Below are 21275 nucleotides of genomic sequence, written 5' to 3'. Positions count from 1 at the left end.
AGTCAGTCAGAGAAAGACAAACATCAACTTCACTTAGTTGGAATTTAAGAATCAGGACACAGGGAGGAGAGACGTACCAAAAAAAGACTCTTACAAACAGAGAAGGAACTGGCAGCTGCCAGAGGGGAGGTAGGGAGGTGGGGGGGGGGGGGTGTGGGGGTGGGGGGGGTGGAGGTGGAGGGAGTACGTAAAGGGGATTAAAAAGTAAGCTTGTTATGATGATGAGCGCGGAGAAGTGTAGAGAATTGTTGAATCACTATACTGGACTCCCGAAATTAACACCACGCCGTGTGTTAATTACACTGGAATGAAAGAGAACAAAGCAACCGCTGAATCTCTGCCCGCAGCCCGGGGAGATGCCACGCCTCTCACCCGTACCCAGTCCTCCGGCAGTCCCCGAGCGCAGGCGCAGAGGAGCACCCACGCGCAGGGCAGCCCCGCCCCCGGCTGCACACCCGTGCGGAACTTCCACTCCACACCCAGGCTCCGCGCGAGCGCGGGTGCAGTCCCGGGGATTCCTGGGTAGCAGTTCCAAGCCCGGGCGGTGGCCCAGCAAACCCGGGAGGAGGCTCGACCCCAGCGGCGACCCGGAGGAACCCAGGATGGTGTGGCCGCCGCTGCTGCTGTCGCTGCTGTGCCTGCTCTGGGCGCCCACGAGAGCAGGTGAGGAACCGCGTTCGACCTGGCGGCCACTGCTTATTCCCCCACCCTCCCCTGTCCCCCTCTGCACCAGCGAGGTGCTCAGCCTCCCGGGTTCCCTGCCGCCCTGAGTCTGGAGGAAATTGGGTCCCGGGAAGGGCTCAGGCCAGACTTCGATACACCGATACACCACCGTAGGGCCATCAGTCAATGGGAGAATCTCCATGTCCAGCCATTCACCGTGGCCGGATGTGCTTCCCTGACTCCTGCGGCCCGCCGATCGGGGACAGAGAATCTTGATGGGGAACAGGAAGGCGGTGGCACATAACTCCCCCGAATCGCTTCTGACCCCTATTGTATGGCTCTAAGGGCATTAGTATTTTCATCCCCGCTGGACAGAGAGGGCAAGTGCATTCCTGAGGGTCAAGTCACTTGCCTAGGCTAGCCAGCAAGTGGCAGAGCCAGGGGCTGGCCTACCCTGCGGCCGGCCCTTCCAGGCTCGTGTCCAGTATGAAAGCATGCATGCATTCATTCCCCACACGCGTTTATGGAGCGCTTACTGTGTGTCAGGCAGTGTTCCAAGCCCTGGGGATACAGCCTTGAAGTCAGACGGCCCTGAGCTCAGGAGCGCTTCCTAAGCTGTTTCCATAAAACATGTTGAGGGTGGGGAGGGATTCTTACCTATCTCATAAGACTGTGTCTTGGGAGGTTGCTGACCAGTGTTGCACTTGGTAAGAACAATAAGCATAATTCGTGTGAACAATATTAATACCGAATACAGACTTGGGAAGTGTGGGAATTGTTGAATCACGATACTGGGGAAGCCACAGTCCCTCATCTCGGCATTTCCCAAAAGGTGATTCCCAGAACACAGGGCACTTCTCCCGAGGCTTGAGGAGTTCATGTAGAGCTACCAGCCTAAACCGCTTAAGGAGATCCCCAATATGGGTCCTACTGTGACCTCCAGTTACAGATGAGGAGACTGAGGCACAGAGAGAAGAAGTAACTTGCCCCAGGCACCAGCAAGAAGCAGCAGACCCATGGGGCGCCTGAGTGGCTCAGTCAGTTAAGCGTCCAACTTCGGCTCAGGTCATGATCTCACGGCCCGTGAGTTCGAGCCCCACCTCAGGCTCTGTGCTGACAGCTCGGAGCCTGGAGCCTGCTTCGGATTCTGTGTCTCCCTCTCTCTCTGACCCTCCCCCACTCGCGCTCTCCATCTCTCTCTCTCTCTCTCTCTCTCACATACACACAAATAAACATTTAAAAAATTAAAAAAAAAAAAAAAAACAAGTAACAGACCCAATGAGTGAACCAAAATTGGACAGCCCCCCCCCCCCCCCCCCAGGGCAGCAGGAGAGACTGGTGCCTGGGAGCCTGGATGCAGGGTAGACCAGCCCCGGGGCTAGGCAAGTGGCTTGACCCTCAGGAACGCACTTGCCCTCTCTGTCCAGTGGGGATGAAAATACTAATCATGCACATCTCGTGGGCCATTAGGACGGGGTTGCAGGAGGCCACCTGTAAGGAAGCGGCTCAATGCCTGGCACAGAGTAGGCAGGTCCTGGCACAGAGTAGGCACCTGCGTGTGGTTAGTACACTCTACTCAGTGTGGAGGAGACCTGCCCTCTGGTGGAGGAAAGCACCAGGGCGGGAGACTCACTTGCTCGTTGGACCCCACATTAGGGCCCTGTGTTCCAGCTGTGCCCTCCTCCACGCTCCCAGCTCCCAGCGCCTCTGCGTGCTACCTCCCAGCTTCCTCTTCCTCACAACACAGTACTATTCACCTTGATAGAGTCATTGGCAGGTGCTGATCCCTTTACATAGATTTCATCACCTCATCTGCCCGGCAACGCTACGCTGCTATAATCACGCCCGTTTCACAGATGGGAAAACTGAGGCTCAGAGCAGTGAAACCACCCACACGTAGACCCACAGCTAATGAGTAGCAGTGCTGGGGTTCAAAGAACTTAACTCTTTCCCACCTTCTCCATTATCTGTATTAATAATAAGAATGCATAGGAAAAAAAAAAAGAATGCGTAGGATTTTATTAAAATCAATAAGAAACCAATTTGATAATAAATTTCATATTAAAAAATAATAAAACAAAATAAGAGTCAATAACTATATTGAGGGCCTACTGTGTGCTGGGGCCCTAGGCCAAAAGATTTTTAGTTTTGTTTTTTTTTAAGTATTTACTTTTGAGAGAGCAGAGTGAGAGAGAGCTCGGGGGGCGGGGTGGAACGCAGAGAGACAGAGGGACAGAGGATCTGAAGCAGGGACCCCACACTGACAGCAGCAAGCTGGATGCAGGGCTTGAAGCCGTGAACGCACGAGATCATGACCTGAGCCAAAGTCTCACGCTCAACCGTCAACCCCAACCGACTGAGCCTCCCAGGCGCCCCTAGGCTGAAAGACTTTAATACAGAGCCTTGTGGGTTAGAGGTCAGACCCCAGGGTTCAAAGCGCACTTCAGCCATTTACCCTCGCCGTGACCTGGAGCAAACGACTCTGCCTTCGTTTCCCCATCTATAAAGTGGGGCTGACAGCCGTGCTGGCCTCAAGGAGCTGTTAAGGGACTCAATGCTGAGAGATACACGAAGCACTCGGAACAGCCCCTGGTGTGTGTAAGCAACCAGTGAGTGTTAACTGTTATTAGCCCCACGTTACAAATTAGGAAAAAGAATCAGAGGGTTTAAGTAACCTGCCTGAAGCCTCACAGCACAGACTGGAAGGGATCCAAAATCCTTGGATTATCATCGCCAGCCTTCTTGTGCCAGGATCCCCTACAAACCTTCTCCCGATCGGGGGGTCCATGCCCAATAAAGGTAATAATAATACCGTATTTCATGGATTCTAAGACTCAAGAGTTTCTGCCCCTTTTCCCACCCCTCAGTGAGTCATGCTGTAAGTGACAGTGTCACCGCGGGACTGATGACACAGAGCTGACAGAAACCTCCTGGAACTAGTTATCGGTGATAGTTAATGCACGGCCTCGTGCCCTTTGAAATGGTTTCAATGGCAGGTTTAAGTTTTTAACTACAATTAAGCACATCGATGATGCTGAGATCGGGGAAATACGGTAATAACAGCCCAGGGAAGTGGCCCGGACGGGTTGGAGGCCCAGAGCCAGCGGCCTCCCGGATGCCCCTCGCGTGGAGCGTCCAGACCACAGGCGCCGGGTCTGACCCCCGTCTCCCCCCAACCCGCCCCCCCCCCCTGTTTCCCCGCAGGGACCGGGACGGTCGATGTGCAGGCGCCCGCGCAGGTGCGCGGCTTCCTGGGCGACACGGTGGAGCTGCTGTGCAAACTGCCGCCCCTGGAGCACAAAGTGCAGGTGACGCAGGCCACGTGGACGCGGCGGACGGCGGCGGGGGACGACCTCAACGTGGCGGTCTTCCACCCCACACAGGGCTCCAGCTTCCCCGAGCCCGGGCGGCTGGAGTTTGTGGCCGCCAGGCCGGGCGAGGAGCTGCGGGACGCGTCGCTGGCCCTGCGAGGGTTGCGCGCCGAGGACGAGGCCAATTACACCTGCCGGTTCGCCATGTTCCCCGACGGCAGCAAGAGCGCGCGCACCTGGCTCCGCGTGCTGGGTGAGGCGAGGAGCCGGGAGGGGATGATGGGGGGCTACCTGATCTCAAAGGAATACAAACGAGTGATTTTTTTAAAGTTTATTTATTTTGAAAGAGAGAGAGCACACGAGTGGGGGAGAGGCAGAGAGAGGGAGAGGGAGAGTGAGAATCTCAAGAAGGCTCCACGCTGTCAGCACAGAGCCCGATGCGGGGCTCAAACCCGCAACCGTGAGACCATGAGCAGAGCAGAAACCAAGCGTTGGACACCTAACCAACTGAGCCAACCAGATGCCCCTGTTTAGTTTTGAGAGAGAGAGACACAGAGCGGGAGCAGGGGAGGGACAGAGAGAGAGGAAGACACAGAATTCGAAGCAGGTCCCAGGCTCTGAGCTGTCGAGCCTGATGCGGGGCTCGAACTCACCAACAGTGAATGGAAGTCAGATGCTTAACTGACCGAGCCACCCAGGCGCCCACCAAAAAAGTGATCTTAATGCTGTGGTCATAGGCTTGGCATCAGAATATTTTCATTATCAAATTCTGAATTGAGCCCTCCGGTTCCTCCTGGATGGGGTGCGCCCCTGATAGCAATCCCAAAGCCAAGTATTCCAAGAGGAAGGATGGTCTGTCCCTGCACCCCAGACCGGCCGTGACTGCTTTCAAATGGACCACAGACACCAAAGCCACTGTCGTGGGAAAACCTGAGAAAATGTCCTTTTTGGAAGCCTCTGGGAGGTGCTGGCCGTGAACCCGAGGAAGCCGTCCTGATAGGAGACGATCGCAGGGACCATGTTGGTAGGGCTCACAATACCGAGCAACAGATCAAGAAAAAATTAATCCACCTCCTAACTTCAGTATCCTTCAGGCTGTGGACCCCATTCTGCAGCATGTACTGTGTGTGATTCTTTATGTGAATCAGAAACAACCGGAAGCCCGGCCTTTTGTGCCTGCAATGGGTCCCTTCGAAACTCCCTGCCGGCAGAGATAGAAACTAGTTTTAATTTAAAGTAATATTTCCGTTAATAATTTACTCGTTGCAGATACGTAGCAGACCAGGTAACGGTTGTTTTGGAAATTTTATGTATTTTACATAAAATTCTCAGTATTTTACAAAAAAAAAAAAAAAAAAAACCCAACCAGTGAGTCAAATTCAAGAGAAATCTCCAGTCCATAATAACATTACGGCAACAGGCAATAATGAGGAAGGAACCAAGTGAAACCCCAGGTTTGGGAATCACCAGAATGACGATAAAGAGATGGTCAAGGGGCGTCTGGGTGGCTCAGTCGGTTAAGAGTCCGGCTTCAGCTCAGGTCATGATCTCACGGTTCGTGGGTTCGAGCCCCGCGTCGGGCTCTGTGCTGACAGCTCAGAGCCTGGAGCCTGCTTCGGATTCTGTGTCTCCCTCTCTCTCTCTGACCCTCCCCCGTTCATGCTCTGTCTCTCTCTGTCTCAAAAAAAATAAATAAACGTTAAAAAAAATTTTAATAAAAATAAATAAATAAATAAATGTTTAAAAAATTATAAATAGGGGCGCCTGGGTGGCGCAGTCGGTTAAGCGTCCGACTTCAGCCAGGTCACGATCTCGCGGTCCGGGAGTTCGAGCCCCGCGTCGGGCTCTGGGCTGATGGCTCAGAGCCTGGAGCCTGTTTCTGATTCTGTGTCTCCCTCTCTCTCTGCCCTTCCCCCGTTCATGCTCTGTCTCTCTCTGTCCCAAAAATAAAAAAAAAATAAACGTTGAAAAAAATAAAAAATTATAAATAAATAAATAAATAAATAAATAAAGGAGAGAGACAGAGAGATGGTCAAGATGGGTTTGGAGTCAGAACTGTGTGAAAGTCTAGCTCTGTCCATTACAACTGTATAACCTGGAGCCCATCACTTCCCTTTTCGACCTCCAGGACGCTACCAGCCCTCCTCTCCTCCATGAAACCCTCCTTCACTGCTACCCCAGACTGGGGCACTCCTTCTGGGCTCCCCCATCCCAGCCTGGCCCACTCTGGGTTGCCACTACGTGGGGAATTCTGTCTTCCCCCTGGACTGTCTACCCCATGAAGGCAGGGCTGGGGCTGTCCCAGTCATGCCTGGGTCCCCAACACTGCCCGTCATATTGCCAGGCAAGGTATTCACGTCCCAATTATAATATTATTTATCAAGCAGTCATTATGTGCCCACTACCATTTTATGGAGCCTTCCCTGCATAATCTCATTGCCTGTGAGCCTATCATTATCTTCCCGTTGACAGGCAAGGAAACTGAGGCACAGACGTGCCCGAAGCCACCCAGTGGCTCGGGGACAGAGTTGGGATTTGAACCTGGCCCTCAGCTAGCTTCCCCCCTCTGCTGCTGAGATGTCTGTTGAACGACCGCGGGCAAGGACTGACTGGTCCCTTTTGCTTCCCTCCACAGCCCAGCCGGAGAACACGGCTGAGACGGAGGAGGTCCCGCCCGGCCCGCTCAGCCTGGAGCCTGTGCCCGTGGCCCGCTGCGCCTCCCGTGGGGGCCGCCCGCCCGCCCGGATCTCCTGGTCATACCCGGACGGGAAGGCCAATGACAGCCTGGTGCCAGGACACTTGCCTGGCACATTCGACGTCATCAGCCTCTTAACCTTAACACCTTCCAGCCAGGCAGATGGCCAGAACGTCACCTGCAAAGTGGAGCATGAGAGCTTCAAGGAGGCCGTCCTGCTGTCTGTGACTCTCGCTGTGCCTTGTGAGTGTACCCAAATGTGAGCAAAGGCAGGGACCGCCATGCGAAGGCCTCTGTCTCTCCCGGCTCCCTTGAGCACAGTCTACACACGCTGCCTCCACCCGCTTCCCGAGCCGACTGTCTACACTGACCTTGCCTATGGCTACAGGGTTTCCCGCGTTGTCTACGCCAACCCCCTTGTCCGCTTTCTACACTGTTTCGCCATCACCTCTGCCGGACATGCGGGTTGCGGACCCGACTGCCCCCATTGTCTACACCCGTCACTTGGCCGCCAGCTCTGGGAAGCTGTCACTGTTTCCCGGGTTGTCTAACCTGGCTCCTGTGACGCCTGTCTGCATTGACATTTTGACCTTACATTTTCTATGCTGGTTCTCCTGGGTACTCTCTCACACTGGCCCCCGATGGTGTCTACACTGGCACATCTAAGGGGCTGTGTCCTCCCTTCACTGTCTATACTGAATACTCCCTCCAAGAAGTTGCCACACTGATTCCCTCGGGCACTGTCTACACGGGGCACCCTCAACATTGCCACTGGGTCCGAGGGAGGAGGGGATCGACACGGGCTCCGCCCCACACAAAAAAACACTGTCTCGCTGGCCTTCCCCCTGGGGACTTTGAAACGTCTTCCTGGTCCATCACATTTAGGATGGAAAACAGCAGCTGAAGCAGGGTCATCCAGGATTCTTTCCAGCAGGACTTGTCAGAGCCTTGAATATGCTCCTGTGTGTTATGAGTGTCTAAGAGGCCTTTTCTCACAGGACACCCGAGGCACACAAGGACCCGGCTCGTCCAGGAAAACGAGTAGAGAGCAGCAGGTCCCGAAAAGCCTTCTCAGCACCCACTGGCTCCCATGCTGCCGAGGACTTCTGGCCTTTTATTCTGAGGGAATCCATTGCCCCAGATTCCTGACAGGCCTCTCTATCTTGAGCTGTGCCTGAAACCCACTGAGGCCTTTCCTCATTATGACACGATCCCACATGTCCCTAGGCTGCTCTGAAGAGTCCCCGTCTCTGAGCCCGTGCGTCTGTTTCCCTCAGATCCCCCTGAGGTCTCCATTTCCGGCTATGATGACAACTGGTACCTCGGCCGCAGCGAGGCCACCCTGAACTGTGATGTCCGCAGCAAACCAGAGCCCACAGGCTACAACTGGAGCACGTGAGTCCTGGGTGGGGCTGGACCCATGGGTCTGAGGGAGGAGGGGGCTGGGGGCTGGGCCCGTGGGTCTGAGGGAGGAGGGGGCTGGGGGCTGGACTCCTGGGTCTGAGGGAGGAGGGGGCTGGGGGCTGGACTCCTGGGTCTGAGGGAGGAGGGGGCTGGGGCCTGGACTCCTATGTCTGAGGGAGGAGGGGGCTGGGGGCTGGACTCCTGGGTCTGAGGGAGGAGGGGCTGGGGCCTGGACTCCTATGTCTGAGGGAGGAGGGGGCTGGGGGCTGGACTCCTGGGTCTGAGGGAGGAGGGGCTGGGGGCCTGGACTCCTGGGTCTGAGGGTGGAGGGGCTAGGGGTCTGGACTCCTGGGTCTGAGGGAGGAGGGGCTGGGGGCCTAGACTCCTGGGTCTGAGGGAGGAGGGGCTGGGGGCCTGGACTCCTGGGTCTGAGGGAGGAGGGGCTGGGGGCCTGGACTCCTGGGCCTGAGGGAGGAGGGGGCTGGGGGCTGGACTCCTGGGTCTGAGGGAGGAGGGGCTGGGGGTCTGGACTCCTGGGTCTGAGGGAGGAGGGGCTGGGGCAGGACTCCTGGGTCTGAGGGAGGAGGGGCTGGGGGCTGGACTCCTGGGTCTGAGGGAGGAGGGGCTGGGGCAGGACTCCTGGGTCTGAGGGAGGAGGGGCTGGGGGCTGGACTCCTGGGTCTGAGGGAGGAGGGGCTGGGGGTCTGGACTTCTGGGTCTGAGGGAGGATGGGCTGGGGCAGGACTCCTGGGTCTGAGGGAGGAGGGGCTGGGGGCCTAGACTCCTGGGTCTGAGGGAGGAGGGGCTGGGGGCCTGGACTCCTGGGTCTGAGGGAGGAGGGGCTGGGGGCCTGGACTCCTGGGCCTGAGGGAGGAGGGGGCTGGGGGCTGGGTTCCTGAGTCTGAGGGAGGAGGGGCTGGGGGCTGGATTCCTGGGTCTGAGGGAGGAGCGGCTGGGGGCAGGACTCCTGGGTCTGAGGGAGGAGGGGGCTGGGGGGCTGGGCCCGTGGGTCTGAGGGAGGAGGGGGCTGGGGTCTGGACTCCTATGTCTGAGGGAGGAGGGGCTGGGGGCTGGACTCCTGGGCCTGAGGGAGGAGGGGGCTGGGGGCTGGGTTCCTGAGTCTGAGGGAGGAGGGGCTGGGGGCTGGATTCCTGGGTCTGAGGGAGGAGCGGCTGGGGGCAGGACTCCTGGGTCTGAGGGAGGAGGGGGCTGGGGGCTGGGCCCGTGGGTCTGAGGGAGGAGGGGGCTGGGGTCTGGACTCCTGGGTCTGAGGGAGGAGGGGCTGGGGGTCTGGACTCCTGGGTCTGAGGGAGGAGGGGCTGGGGCAGGACTCCTGGGTCTGAGGGAGGAGGGGCTGGGGGCTGGACTCCTGGGTCTGAGGGAGGAGGGGCTGGGGCAGGACTCCTGGGTCTGAGGGAGGAGGGGCTGGGGGCTGGACTCCTGGGTCTGAGGGAGGAGGGGCTGGGGGTCTGGACTTCTGGGTCTGAGGGAGGATGGGCTGGGGCAGGACTCCTGGGTCTGAGGGAGGAGGGGCTGGGGGCCTAGACTCCTGGGTCTGAGGGAGGAGGGGCTGGGGCAGGACTCCTGGGTCTGAGGGAGGAGGGGCTGGGGATTGGAATCCTGGGTCTGAGGGAGGAGGGGGTGCAGGGCTGGAGGCTGGGTCTGAGGGTGGAGGGCCTGGGGCCTGGACTCCAGGGTCTGAGGGGGGGTGGGCTGGGGGGACTGGGTCCCTGGGTCTGAAAGGGGAGGGACTGGGGGCCTGAACCCCTGGGTCTGAGGGAGGAGGGGCTGGGGGCAGGACTCCTGGGTCTGAGGGAGGAGGGGCTGGGGGTCTGGACTTCTGGGTCTGAGGGAGGATGGGCTGGGGCAGGACTCCTGGGTCTGAGGGAGGAGGGGCTGGGGGCCTAGACTCCTGGGTCTGAGGGAGGAGGGGCTGGGGCAGGACTCCTGGGTCTGAGGGAGGAGGGGCTGGGGGCTGGATTCCTGGGTCTGAGGGAGGAGGGGTTCCAGGGCTGGAGGCTGGGTCTGAGAGAGGAGGGGCTGGGGGCAGGACTCCTGGGTCTGAGGGAGGAGGGGCTGGGGCCTGGATTCCTGGGTCTGAGGGAGGAGGGGGCTGGGGGCTGGGTTCCTGAGTCTGAGGGAGGAGGGGCTGGGGGCTGGATTCCTGGGTCTGAGGGAGGAGCGGCTGGGGGCAGGACTCCTGGGTCTGAGGGAGGAGGGGGCTGGGGGCTGGGCCCGTGGGTCTGAGGGAGGAGGGGGCTGGGGTCTGGACTCCTATGTCTGAGGGAGGAGGGGCTGGGGGCTGGACTCCTGGGCCTGAGGGAGGAGGGGGCTGGGGGCTGGGTTCCTGAGTCTGAGGGAGGAGGGGCTGGGGGCTGGATTCCTGGGTCTGAGGGAGGAGCGGCTGGGGGCAGGACTCCTGGGTCTGAGGGAGGAGGGGGCTGGGGGCTGGGCCCGTGGGTCTGAGGGAGGAGGGGGCTGGGGTTTGGACTCCTGGGTCTGAGGGAGGAGGGGCTGGGGGCTGGACTCCTGGGTCTGAGGGAGGAGGGGCTGGGGGTCTGGACTCCTGGGTCTGAGGGAGGAGGGGCTGGGGCAGGACTCCTGGGTCTGAGGGAGGAGGGGCTGGGGCAGGACTCCTGGGTCTGAGGGAGGAGGGGCTGGGGGCCTAGACTCCTGGGTCTGAGGGAGGAGGGGCTGGGGCAGGACTCCTGGGTCTGAGGGAGGAGGGGCTGGGGGCTGGATTCCTGGGTCTGAGGGAGGAGGGGTTCCAGGGCTGGAGGCTGGGTCTGAGAGAGGAGGGGCTGGGGGCAGGACTCCTGGGTCTGAGGGAGGAGGGGCTGGGGCCTGGATTCCTGGGTCTGAGGGAGGAGGGGGTGCAGGGCTGGAGGCTGGGTCTGAGGGTGGAGGGCCTGGGGCCTGGACTCCAGGGTCTGAGGGGGGGTGGGCCGGGGGGACTGGGTCCCTGGGTCTGAAAGGGGAGGGACTGGGGGCCTGAACCCCTGGGTCTGAGGGAGGAGGGGCTGGGGGCAGGACTCCTGGGTCTAAGGGAAGAGGGTCTGGAGGCAGAACTCCTGAGTCTGAGGGAGGAGGGAAGCGCAAGAAAGTAAAAAGAGAAAAGTTGACTTTATGCCCCAGTAAAATTTTCTGTCTGGTGTGCACAGTGTATGAGGGGGTTTAGTTCAGGTTCACCGTTACATCTGCTCTTTTCTATTGTCTGCTGTGCACCGGTGGTCATGGACCCCGTGTGACACCCACACTCTGGGCCTAGGAAGCACTATTACCAGGGTTAAAGATAAGCTGGGGCCCGGGGCGCCTCAGTCGGTGAAGCCTCCGACTTCCACTCAGGTCACGATCTCACGGGTCGTGAGTTCAAGCCCCACGTCAGGGTCGGTGCTGACAGCTCAGAGCCTGGAGCCTGCTTCGGACTCTGTGTCCCCCTCTCTCTCTGCCCCTCCCCTGCTCGCACTCTGCTCTCTCTCAAAAATAATAAACATTTTTTTAAAAATTAAAGAAAAAAGTTAAGTTGGGCCCCAATAGGCGCAGTCCTTTGCGGGGGGACCCACAGCCACAAGGGGGCAGAAGTACCTCCAAACCGACCCTCTTAACCTCTGGGCTGTGCCACCTCCCCACCCCCACCCTGTCATGGGTCACCTCATATAATCTGCTCAAGTCAGTTCTGACGGAGCAGGTGCTGTCCCCATTACAGAGCAATCAGATTTCTTCAAGTTCATGCCAAGGTCAGGGTTAAGAGTGAGGAAAGAAAAAGGCAGAGGGACCGATTGCCTTTCATAATTTGTATTGGGCTTTCGTGCTTGTTACAAAATGACTTACGACCATTATGGAAACTTGAGACGATCCAGTTGCGAGCAAGAAGAAAATAGCACCCGTAGTCAAGTGGACACGGCCACCTCCAGAAATACCCACCGTTACCCTTTGTTATACATCCCTCCCGCTTCTAACACTTCCAACCCATCCTTCTACACTCCTAAACAAAAACTGGGCTATAGGTACAGTTTTGAAACTTTCCCCTTATTGCATGAACGCCTTTCTGGGTCCCAGCCCATGGATCCACATCCCCATTCCCCCCAACGTTTCCTTAGGGGAAGTTTTAGACGTACACAAAAGATGTTAAGCATTTTCCAGCGAACGCTCAAAAACCCACCACGTGGATTCTCCCGCTGACATTCTGCTGGACCTGCTCTATCACGTTTCTGTCCATCGGTCCACCCCTCCCTCCACCCAGCCAATCTTTTACCTTTCCTGCATTTCAAAGCATCCACGGTCCCCTTTGCAGTGCTGCTGGGGTTCCGTCCTAGAGGCATGCCATCACTGATTTAACCAGACCTGAACGTGGGCTCATTTCCCGTTTGCACCACGCAGATGCAGCGGTGGGACCGTCCCCGCCTGTCCGTGTCTGTGCAGAGCCACAGTCGAGTCCCTACCGCCAGTCAAAGGAGGCTCGGTCAAAGCTTTTCCAATGGTGTTGGCAGACGCCCTTACTGTCCTGCCTCAAACCACAAGCCGTGATTCAGGCTCATGAGCCCCATGGCCGGGTTTCCGTCCCGGCTCTGCAGAATGCCCAAAACTCCATGCTGGCGTCTTCTCCATCCATTAAACCAAAGCTTTTTGACTGTTTACGGTGTGCCAGATCCCATTGGCCAACATACCTTGGCAAGTAAGACAGGCCAAATCCCCTCCCCTCCTGGCACTTCCATTCTAGTGGGGAGGGAAAGGATAAACAGAATAACACTGTAAAGCACGGTGTGTCAGATGAGGATAAGTGCTGTGAAAGAGGGAAAGCAGGGGAGGGAGGTGTTACCGTTGAAACAGGGTGGCCAGCGAAGGTGTCACTGAGGTGACATCAGAGCAGAGGCCTGAAGGAAGGGGACGTTGAGCCGTGCTGGCATCCAGGGGATGAGCACTCCCGGCAGAGGGAACAGCATTCCCGGCAGAGGGAACAGCATATGCAAAGCCCCCGAGGTGGCGGCATAGCTGGAGCCTTTGAAGATAAGGAGGCCACTGTGGATGCAGAGCCAAGGGGAGAGGAACAGACAGTGGGGTCAGTGGTATTGCAGCCAGCTCATGGGGTCTGTGGCCGGGTAAGCACTTGGGGTTTACGCCGAGTGACGCAGCAGCCACAGGAGGGCTCTGAACAGCCGAGGGTGGTTCTAACGAGATGTCTCCGGCCACTGCAGCGGAGGCAGGGAGCCCTGTGAGAAGGCGGCCACAGCAGCCCAGAGCAGGGGGTCAGCCCCGGCGGGGGGCGGGGGGGGCCGGGGAGGGCGGCGGAGTGGTCAGAGTCTGGAGAGGTTTTGCAGGTGGGGCGGTCGGCACCTGCTGATAGGCTGGGTGTGGGCACGAGAGGAAGAGTCGGGGAACTTTTGGGGCTTCTGTCGGCTTCACTCAGAAACGGGGGCGTGAGCTTCATACAGTCAGGGCTCACACCTCCCGCTTCCTCACCCGTCCTTGTCTCCCCAGGACCAGGGGTCCCCTGCCACCCTCCGCTGAGGCCCACGACTCGCACCTCCTGATCCCTACCGTGGACGAGTCAATCAACACGACTTTCATCTGCCACGTCACCAACGCCCTAGGGACTGGCCAGGCAGAAATGACCGTCCTGATCAGAGGTGAGGAGCCCCCCCCCCCCCACCCTGCCCCGGGTGGAGAGAACAGAGGGACAGAAGGAGGAGGTGACAGCAGGATCCCTTCTGAGGGAAAAGTGTGGATCGGTCCCCTGGCTAGGGGGTCTTCAGCCACAAGACCGCTCTCTGATTCCCATTCTACCCCTCATCCCCCTCCCGAAAGGACCAGTGGAGTCCTCTTTACTCTGGTAACTCACCATCTGTACCATTGCAACAATCATCGTCCAGCCTCCTGGCTACACCACTCTGCAAACCCAGGCCGGGGCGGTTGCATGAGGCTTGTCCCCAGGGACTGGGAAGGGCCTTCCCAAGCAAATTAGGCAGGGCTCTGTCAATTACAGTTCATAGAAGCCCAACCCCGAATAGTCTAAGCAAGAAAAACGGGACTTGATTGAAAAATGCACCTTCAGGTATGGTCCGATCCACACACTCCAGCTGTGTAACCCCAGAACTTTCCTTTACGTCTCTCTCGTCTCTGCTGGCTGTGTGTGCGCTCAGAGAGGCGAGATGTCCCCCAGCAGCTATAACCTCGCGTCTCCCCTAGTTCAGTAGCCCCAGGGGAGAGAATACGCCACTTTCGAAAGCTCCAGCCCAAGTCCCAGGGCTGCCGGTCATTGGCACAGCCAGGGTCCCAGCCCCCTCCCCTGCCCGGAGAATCAGTCACAACAGCCATGGAGAACGGAATGCTCTGATCGGCCTGGCCCGGGTCAAAGTCTCGGCCTAAGAACCACAGGGCGGGGTCAAGTCCTGCCGAACGGTATAGACCAAGGGAGGGGCAGTGGTAGCTTCCTAAAGGGTACCGAGTGACATGGGGGGGGGGGGAGACAGGTGAAGACCCCTGAAATCTGGGAACCCAACCCTGGCTCCTGCTTCTCTTCCAGCAGAACCTCACGAGGAAGAGCCACAACCAGTCCTGTCCATCACCATCATCGTGATCGTGGTGATCGTGGCGATCGTGGTGACCGTGTTCTTAGTGGCCCTGTTGCTGATTTATTTCTGCGGGTTCGGACGCTCCCGTGAGTCCTTCCTCTTTGGCACATCCCCTGCCCGTCAGCCACGAACGAATGTCACCACAGCTGCCGTGCTTGGGCACCTACTATGACTCGTGCTAAGCTCCGCACGTGGCCGCCTCCCGCTGAATCCTCAGTGCCTTGGGGTTCCCCCATTTTACACATGAGGACACCAGGTTCAGGGAATCTGGCTCCTTGGATCACTGATTCCGCGTACAAATGTCTAGGGAACAGGGCAGCCCTGAAGGATGCCTGATGCTCTCTAAAGGGCCCTATGCTGTTTTGTTTGTTTTTTTTTTAATGTTTATTTCTTTTTGAGAGAGAGAGGGAACGAGGGAGGGGCAGAGAAGGGTACAGAGGATCCAAGGTGGGCTCCATGTGGAGAGCAGCGAGCCCGACGCGGGGCTCGAACTCACAAACCGTGAGATGGTGACCTGAGCGGAAGCCGGTTGCTCAACCGACTGAGCCACCCCGGCGCCCCCAAAGGGCCTGATGCTCTTAACTCCCAGGGCTTCACGCAGGCTGTTCCCCTGCCTGGAGCGCCCTCGCCATGGCCCCTTCTGGTGAAGTCCTTCGGCTTCGGGAGAAGAGCCTGCAGAGTGCCTCGTGCTGGGAGCCCCATTTTACAGATGAGGAAATGTTTGCTGGGAGAGCTGAAATCTTCCAACAGCCACACAGCTGGAAAGTCGGGAGTAGAGAGCAGTTCTCCTAACTACGAAGGTTGTTCGCTCGACCACTAAACAAAACTGCCTCCTCACATCCCAGCTGGAGGCGGCCTGCTCCCCCTCCTCCCCCTCCTCCTCCTCCTTCTCCTCCTCCTCCTCCTCCTCCTCCTCCTCCTCCTCCTCCTCGCCGATCTCCCAGAATGAGCCAAGCACCTGTGCTGGGCTCCCCCACCCCAGCCCTCACCCACTTTGGGACACCGCTGGGTGGGGACTTGTCGGTCTCTCCAGTGACCTGTGATGCCCTGGAGGGCAGAGCTAGAACTGTCATTCATGGTCACGGCTGCGTCCCCAGCACCACCTGCCGCTCACTCTACTGCTTTATTAATTGTGTCGGCGTGGGCAAATGACCTGCTCTCTCTGCCTCGGTTTCCTCATCTGTGAAACGGGACTAAGTGTACCTGCTCATACGGGTAACACACTTAGCACAGCACTTGGCACACGGTAAGCCACACGCTGGGTGTATATAAGCTATGATCATTATTGCGGTCATGCTATATCTCTGATTAACATAAGCTCCATGAGAGCAGAAACTTTTGTCTCTTTTGTTCATGGCTGTATCTCCAGAGCCTAGAATGCACCTGGCATAAAATAGACATTTCTTTTCTTTTAATTTTTATTTATTTTTCAGAGAGAGAGAGAGAGAGAGACAGAGCATGTGCACTCAAGTGGAGGAGGGGCAGAGAAAGAGAGAGAGAATCTCAAGCAGGCTCCTCACTGCCAACATAGAGCCCAATGCGGGCCTTGAACCCATGAACCGTGAGATTATGACCTGAAGAAAGGAAGGAAGGAAAGAAAAGGAAGGAAGGAAGGAAAGAAGGAAGGAAAGAAAGAGAAAGAAAGAAAGAAAGAAAAAGAGAAAGAAAGAAAAAGGAAGGAAGGAAGGAAGGAAGGAAGGAAGGAAGGAAGGAAGGAAGAAAGAAAGAAAGAAAGAAAGAAAGAAAGAAAGAAAAAGAGAAAGAAAGAAAAAGGAAGGAAGGAAGGAAGGAAGGAAGGAAGGAAGAAAGAAAGAAAGAAAGAAAGAAAGAAAGAAAGAAAGAAAGAAAAAGAGAAAGAAAGAAAAAGGAAGGAAGGAAGGAAGAAAGAAAGAAAGAAAAGAAAAGAAAGAAAAAGAAAATCAAAATCAAGAGTCAGACACTCAGCCAACTGAGCCACCCAGACATCCCCAAAGTAGACATTTCTTATTTGCTGAATAAACCCGTTTGATGGTTGAGGAAACTTGAAGCACAGAGAGGTTCAGTTAATTACCCAAGGTCGCACAGCTCCTAACGGACAGAGCTAGGATTTGGAACCTTCTATCAGGTTCCAGAACCCATGCTCAATAAATATTCATTTACGGGGCGCCTGGGTGGCTCAGTCGGTTAGGCGTCCGACTTCGGCTCAGGTCATGATCTCACGGTCCGTGAGTTCGAGCCCCGCGTCGGGCTCTGTGCTGACAGCTCAGAGCCTGGAGCCTGCTTCGGATTCTGTGTCTTCCTCTCTCTCTGCCCCTCCCCTGCTCGCACTCTGCCTCGCTCGCTCTCAAAACTAAACATTAAAGAGAAAAAATAGTTTTAATAAAGAAATATTCGTTTATACTTAACAACGGAATGCATAACTGGGGGAGGCACAAACCCCCAGGTTTTACAAATGTTTAAACCTCCGTGGGGAGTGGCCGCCGCGTGTCAAAGGCAGAGCTGGGACTGAGAACTCAGGGGGCACTGAGAACTGAGGGGGCACTGCCCCCTCGTCCCAGGCCTTCCGGCATTGTCGTCCGTTCCTGACAACCTCTCCTCCTCTTTCCCCAGGTTGGACCCCAAACAGCTCCTCTGCCAATGGCGTAAGTGTGGCGGTGGCACCGGGGAGGGTATGGGGGTTCCGCGTGAACCGCAGCCCAGCCGCGCTGGCTTTCCCAAGGAGGGGACGGGTGTCTCCGGGCACCTGCAGCGCTTAACCAAAAGCCAGCATGATGTCAGGAGCCAGGCTTCCTCCAGAAGCCTCAAGCAGCGGTTCCAACCTTTCCTGCCGGGCAGACTCCGCATGCACGCTCCCGGGCCCTCACCCCCTGAGCGTCCCCGACTGGCGGGTCTGCGCCGGGGATCTGCATTCCCACGGGCGCCCCTTCCCTCCCCACTCATGACGGCACCTTCAGAAGGGCTGCCTCGGTCGCCTGTTGGCCTTTGGGCTAACACCAAGCGAGGGAGCTCTTGGCCTTCAGGGGGAGGGGCGGGGACAGGCCCGCCGCTCTGTGCCAGGTGCGAGTTGGGCTTCAGCGGGAGGGTTTTGTTTGGAAGGGCCCGGAGGCTAAAGTTTGACTGTCCGCTTTCCAGTGTATCTCCTACACAGCGGTGGACCTTAACGCCAGCTCTTCCCAGGACCCGCCCGCGGAGAACACCAGGTGACTGCGTGGGGCCTGCTGGAGAGAGAGACTGGGGCTGGAGAGGATGTGGGCCACCCTGCCCAGTGGAGGGAGGCTCCCTCCAAAGAGCCTGGCCACCTCCCTTGTGCCAGGCCGACCTCAAGAATGACCCCTGTGCCTCACCGGGCCGCTGCAGGTGCACGTTCGGCTGTTCCCCACGACCACTCTCTGGCTCAGGCATTCGCTGGAAGGACTCGCGGAACCCAAGAACGCGGTTACGCTCATGCTTCAGGTGATCACAGTGAGAGCATGAGACTCAGGTCAGCAGCGTGGATGCAGAGCCCCTGGGGGGCACCGGGCTGGACCGACCAGGCCCCACGTCCCAGTCGTCCCGCACGGGCAGCCCCGATGTCTCCCAGCCGTGACGTGTGATGGCACAACAGAGTCCCTCCGTCCTTGCCGGACCTTGGGCTGCCAGAGTTTTGGTGGCAGTATTTATTCCGGGGCTCCGTCGTGGTAGGGACGGCTGACCACCCACGGAGCTGACCGTCCTCTCCAGCACCTCTGTAGCTCAAAGCCCCACTGTGTTACTATTCTTAATTATTTATTATTATTATTTTTTTTTTTTTTTTAATTTACATCCAAGTAAGTTAACATAGAGTGTGATGATGATTTCAGGGATAGATTTTAGTGATTCGCCACTTGCACATAACGCCCGGCGCTCATCCCAACAGGTGTCCTCCTTAATGCCCCTCACCTCGTTAGCCCATCCCCCACCCGCCCCTCAACCCCCCCCCCCCAGCACCATCAACCCTCAGTTTGTTCTCCAGTATTACAGAGTCTCTGACGGTTTGTCCCCCTCCCTGTTTTTAGGTCATTTTTGCTTCCCTTCCCGCTACGTTATTTTTCAAAGTTTATTTTGAGAGTGAGTGCAAGCGGGGGAGGGGCAGAGAGAGAAGTGGAGGGAGAGAATCCCACGCAGGCTCAGTGCTGTCAGCGCGGAGCCCGAGGCGGGGCTTGAACTCAAGAACCGTGAGATCGTGCCCTGAGTAGAAGTGGGACGCTTAATGGACCGTGCCACCCAGGCACCCCGTCTTAAGGCCCCACTGTAAATCACACTGTTAGCATAGACTGTTCGGTGCAGCCCACAGCCCCAGGCAAACTAAGAGGACTATCGGCCAAGACACTCCAACACCTTAGAGGTTTACCTCCCAGAGTCCGGGGCAAAGGGCCAAACCTCTCCTTGGGCAAGGTTAACCCTTTCCTACATCGTGGGGGCCACACAGACTGTTCCAGCTGCCAGAGAGTTTTTGTAAGAATTTGACCTCTGGCCTTGGACTTCTAAATCCCTGGATCGGTGGAATCCCTGTGGTGACAAGAAATACCTCCAACCCTCAATCCATAAGAGAACCCGAGGCTGGAACTCAGCCGCTCGGGGCTGTCCGAGGACTGGGAGGTGGATGTGAACTTGGAGGACGTGAGTTCCGGGCACCTTCTGCCAGGACGCAGGTCCCGGGAGATCGTCCGTAGCCAGTGTGCTGGTGTCGATGGGTCCCCCCCTCCGCCCGCCCAGAGAATGGGAGCCAGTCACCCGGCGAGGAAGGCACAGTGTCCAAAACAAGGAGGAAGAGGTCCTGGGGGAGCAGAAGCCACGCTTGGGCAAGACACACGGATGGCCCTCAGACCAGGGAGGATACAGCCTGAGGTCCCAGAGGCAGAGCTGACCAGATACAGCTGATGCATTTCCTTCCTAACGGTCTCTGATCGTGGGGGGGGGCGGGGGGCACCAGAATCCCTTTTACAGCAAGGCCCTCCGTTCAGGAAATACCTGCAGGAAGCAAGACCTCTGGCCAAGATGCTAACTAACCCAGAGCATGAGGCCCGAGCTGCCTCGCAAGAGAAAACAAGTTCTTGGGACACGGCAAGGCCAACAGGGCTCCACAGTGGCGGGTGCAGGGGGGGGGGGGGCAAGTGAGAGATCTGTCAAGCTGCTAGTACATAAACCCTACCTATCCCTAGCCCCAAACACCTCATTAAAGTTAATTGATTGCATCTTAGACTCTCCGTGTGCAAGGGGGTGGCTGAGTTTCGCGTGGACTGTCACCGTGTGGGACAGGAGCAGGGGTGCGGGAGCAAGAACCTGAATCAGGAGGGCCACAGGGATGAGCCCCCAGGATTCTCAGATGCCCGGGGGAGAGCTCGTTTTATTTCCCTCTCGATTTTTTTTTAATAATTTTTTTAACGGTTATTTTTGAGAGAGAGAGACAGAGCGTGAGCGGGGGAGGGGCAGAGAGAGAGGGAGACACAGAATCCGAAGCAGGTTCTGGGCTCCCAGCTGTCAGCACAGAGCCCGACGCGGGACTCGAACCCACGAACTACAAGATCATGACCTGAGCCGAAGTCAGACGCCTAACCACTGAGCCACCCAGGCGCCCCTCTCTTTTTTTTTTTTTTTTTTTTTTTTTTGACTAGGTCCTGTATAAACATCCCCAAATCAAAAGTTATTAAAAAAACATCAGGGGTCCACTTTGAGTTCGTCTGCACATAGAGAAATAAGGAAAGGACCCAGCTTCATTCTTTCGCTTACGGGTATCCAGTCCTGCACAACCCTGAGCGTGTAAATGCACACTTAAAAATGCCTAGAATGGCCAACTTGTGTCATCTCTGTTTTCCCCCAATTTTCTTTTTAAGCAGGCTTCACAACCAGCCTAGAACCCAACGTGGGGCTTGAACTCACGACCCTGAGCTCAAGACCCAAACTGAGGTCGAGAGTCGGAAGCTTAACCAACTGAGCCACCCAGGCGCCCATCTATTTTCCTACAAGTTTTAAAAATTAGGGGCGCCTGGGTGGCGCAGTCGGTTAAGCGTCCGACTTCAGCCAGGTCACGATCTCGCGGTCCGTGAGTTCGAGCCCCGCGTCAGGCTCTGGGCTGATGGCTCAGAGCCTGGAGCCTGTTTCCGATTCTGTGTCTCCCTCTCTCTCTGCCCCTCCCCCGTTCATGCTCTGTCTCTCTCTGTCCCAAAAATAAATAAACGTTGAAAAAAAAAAAATTAATAATGTGATACACCAAAACCCACCAAATAGTACATTTTAGAAGGGGGAACTGTATTACCGTAAACCTCGTGGTTTGAAACACAAAAAATTATTCTTACGAGCTCTGGCGGTCAGAAGTCCAAAATGAGTCTCTCTGGGCTAACATCAAGGTGGCCGCAGGGCAGGTTCCTCCGGAGGCTCCAGGGGAGAATCTCTTCCTCCAGCTTCTAGAAGCACCACCCATGTTCCTTGGCGTAAGGACTATCACCTGGCCTTTCCTCCCCCGGTGCCCACATCCCACCTCCTCCTCTGACCTTCCTGCCTCTCTCTTTCCTGTGATCACATTGGGCCCACTCGGGTCCCCCAGGATAAGCTCCCCATCTAAGGTCATCAATCACACCCACAAAGCCCTTTTGCCATATAAGGGAATATATTTTATCTATCACTCTCACCACG

General features: G+C 57.0%; 1 protein-coding gene across 3 annotated transcripts; it reads left to right on the top strand.

The window, feature by feature from the left end:
* The first annotated feature begins 409 nt into the window (after positions 1-409).
* PVR (PVR cell adhesion molecule) lies at positions 410-19834 on the top strand. Of its 3 annotated transcripts, none has more exons than XM_045442021.1 (8): positions 410-663; positions 3868-4227; positions 6610-6912; positions 7947-8064; positions 13552-13700; positions 14600-14731; positions 17235-17266; positions 17757-19834. In XM_045442021.1, exons 1-8 carry the CDS (start codon positions 603-605, stop codon positions 17826-17828), a joined length of 1227 nt encoding a protein of 408 aa, XP_045297977.1. In that variant the 5' UTR covers positions 410-602; the 3' UTR covers positions 17829-19834. The 3 variants fall into 3 exon arrangements, with proteins under 3 accessions (XP_045297977.1, XP_045297976.1, XP_045297978.1); XM_045442020.1 differs by having other exon boundaries at positions 428-663; positions 14597-14731; XM_045442022.1 differs by lacking the exons at positions 14600-14731; positions 17235-17266; positions 17757-19834 and adding an exon at positions 14057-14521 and having other exon boundaries at positions 432-663.
* Positions 19835-21275: the final 1441 nt, after the last annotated feature.

This window comes from Leopardus geoffroyi, chromosome E2 (genome assembly GCF_018350155.1).
Source record: "Leopardus geoffroyi isolate Oge1 chromosome E2, O.geoffroyi_Oge1_pat1.0, whole genome shotgun sequence".
NCBI lineage: Eukaryota > Metazoa > Chordata > Mammalia > Carnivora > Felidae > Leopardus > Leopardus geoffroyi.
The sequence above is the reverse complement of the archived record's forward strand: the minus strand, read 5'-3'. Positions and strand labels throughout refer to the sequence as shown.

Excerpts from the sequence above, each read along its gene's own strand:
- PVR (XM_045442020.1), top strand. The coding sequence starts at position 603 with ATGGTGTGGCCGCCGCTGCTGCTGTCGCTGCTGTGCCTGCTCTGGGCG. Across the intron at positions 664-3,867 it reads CTGGGCGCCCACGAGAGCAG|GGACCGGGACGGTCGATGTG; the intron begins GTGAGGAACCGC and ends GTTTCCCCGCAG. Across the intron at positions 6,913-7,946 it reads TGTGACTCTCGCTGTGCCTT|ATCCCCCTGAGGTCTCCATT; the intron begins GTGAGTGTACCC and ends TGTTTCCCTCAG.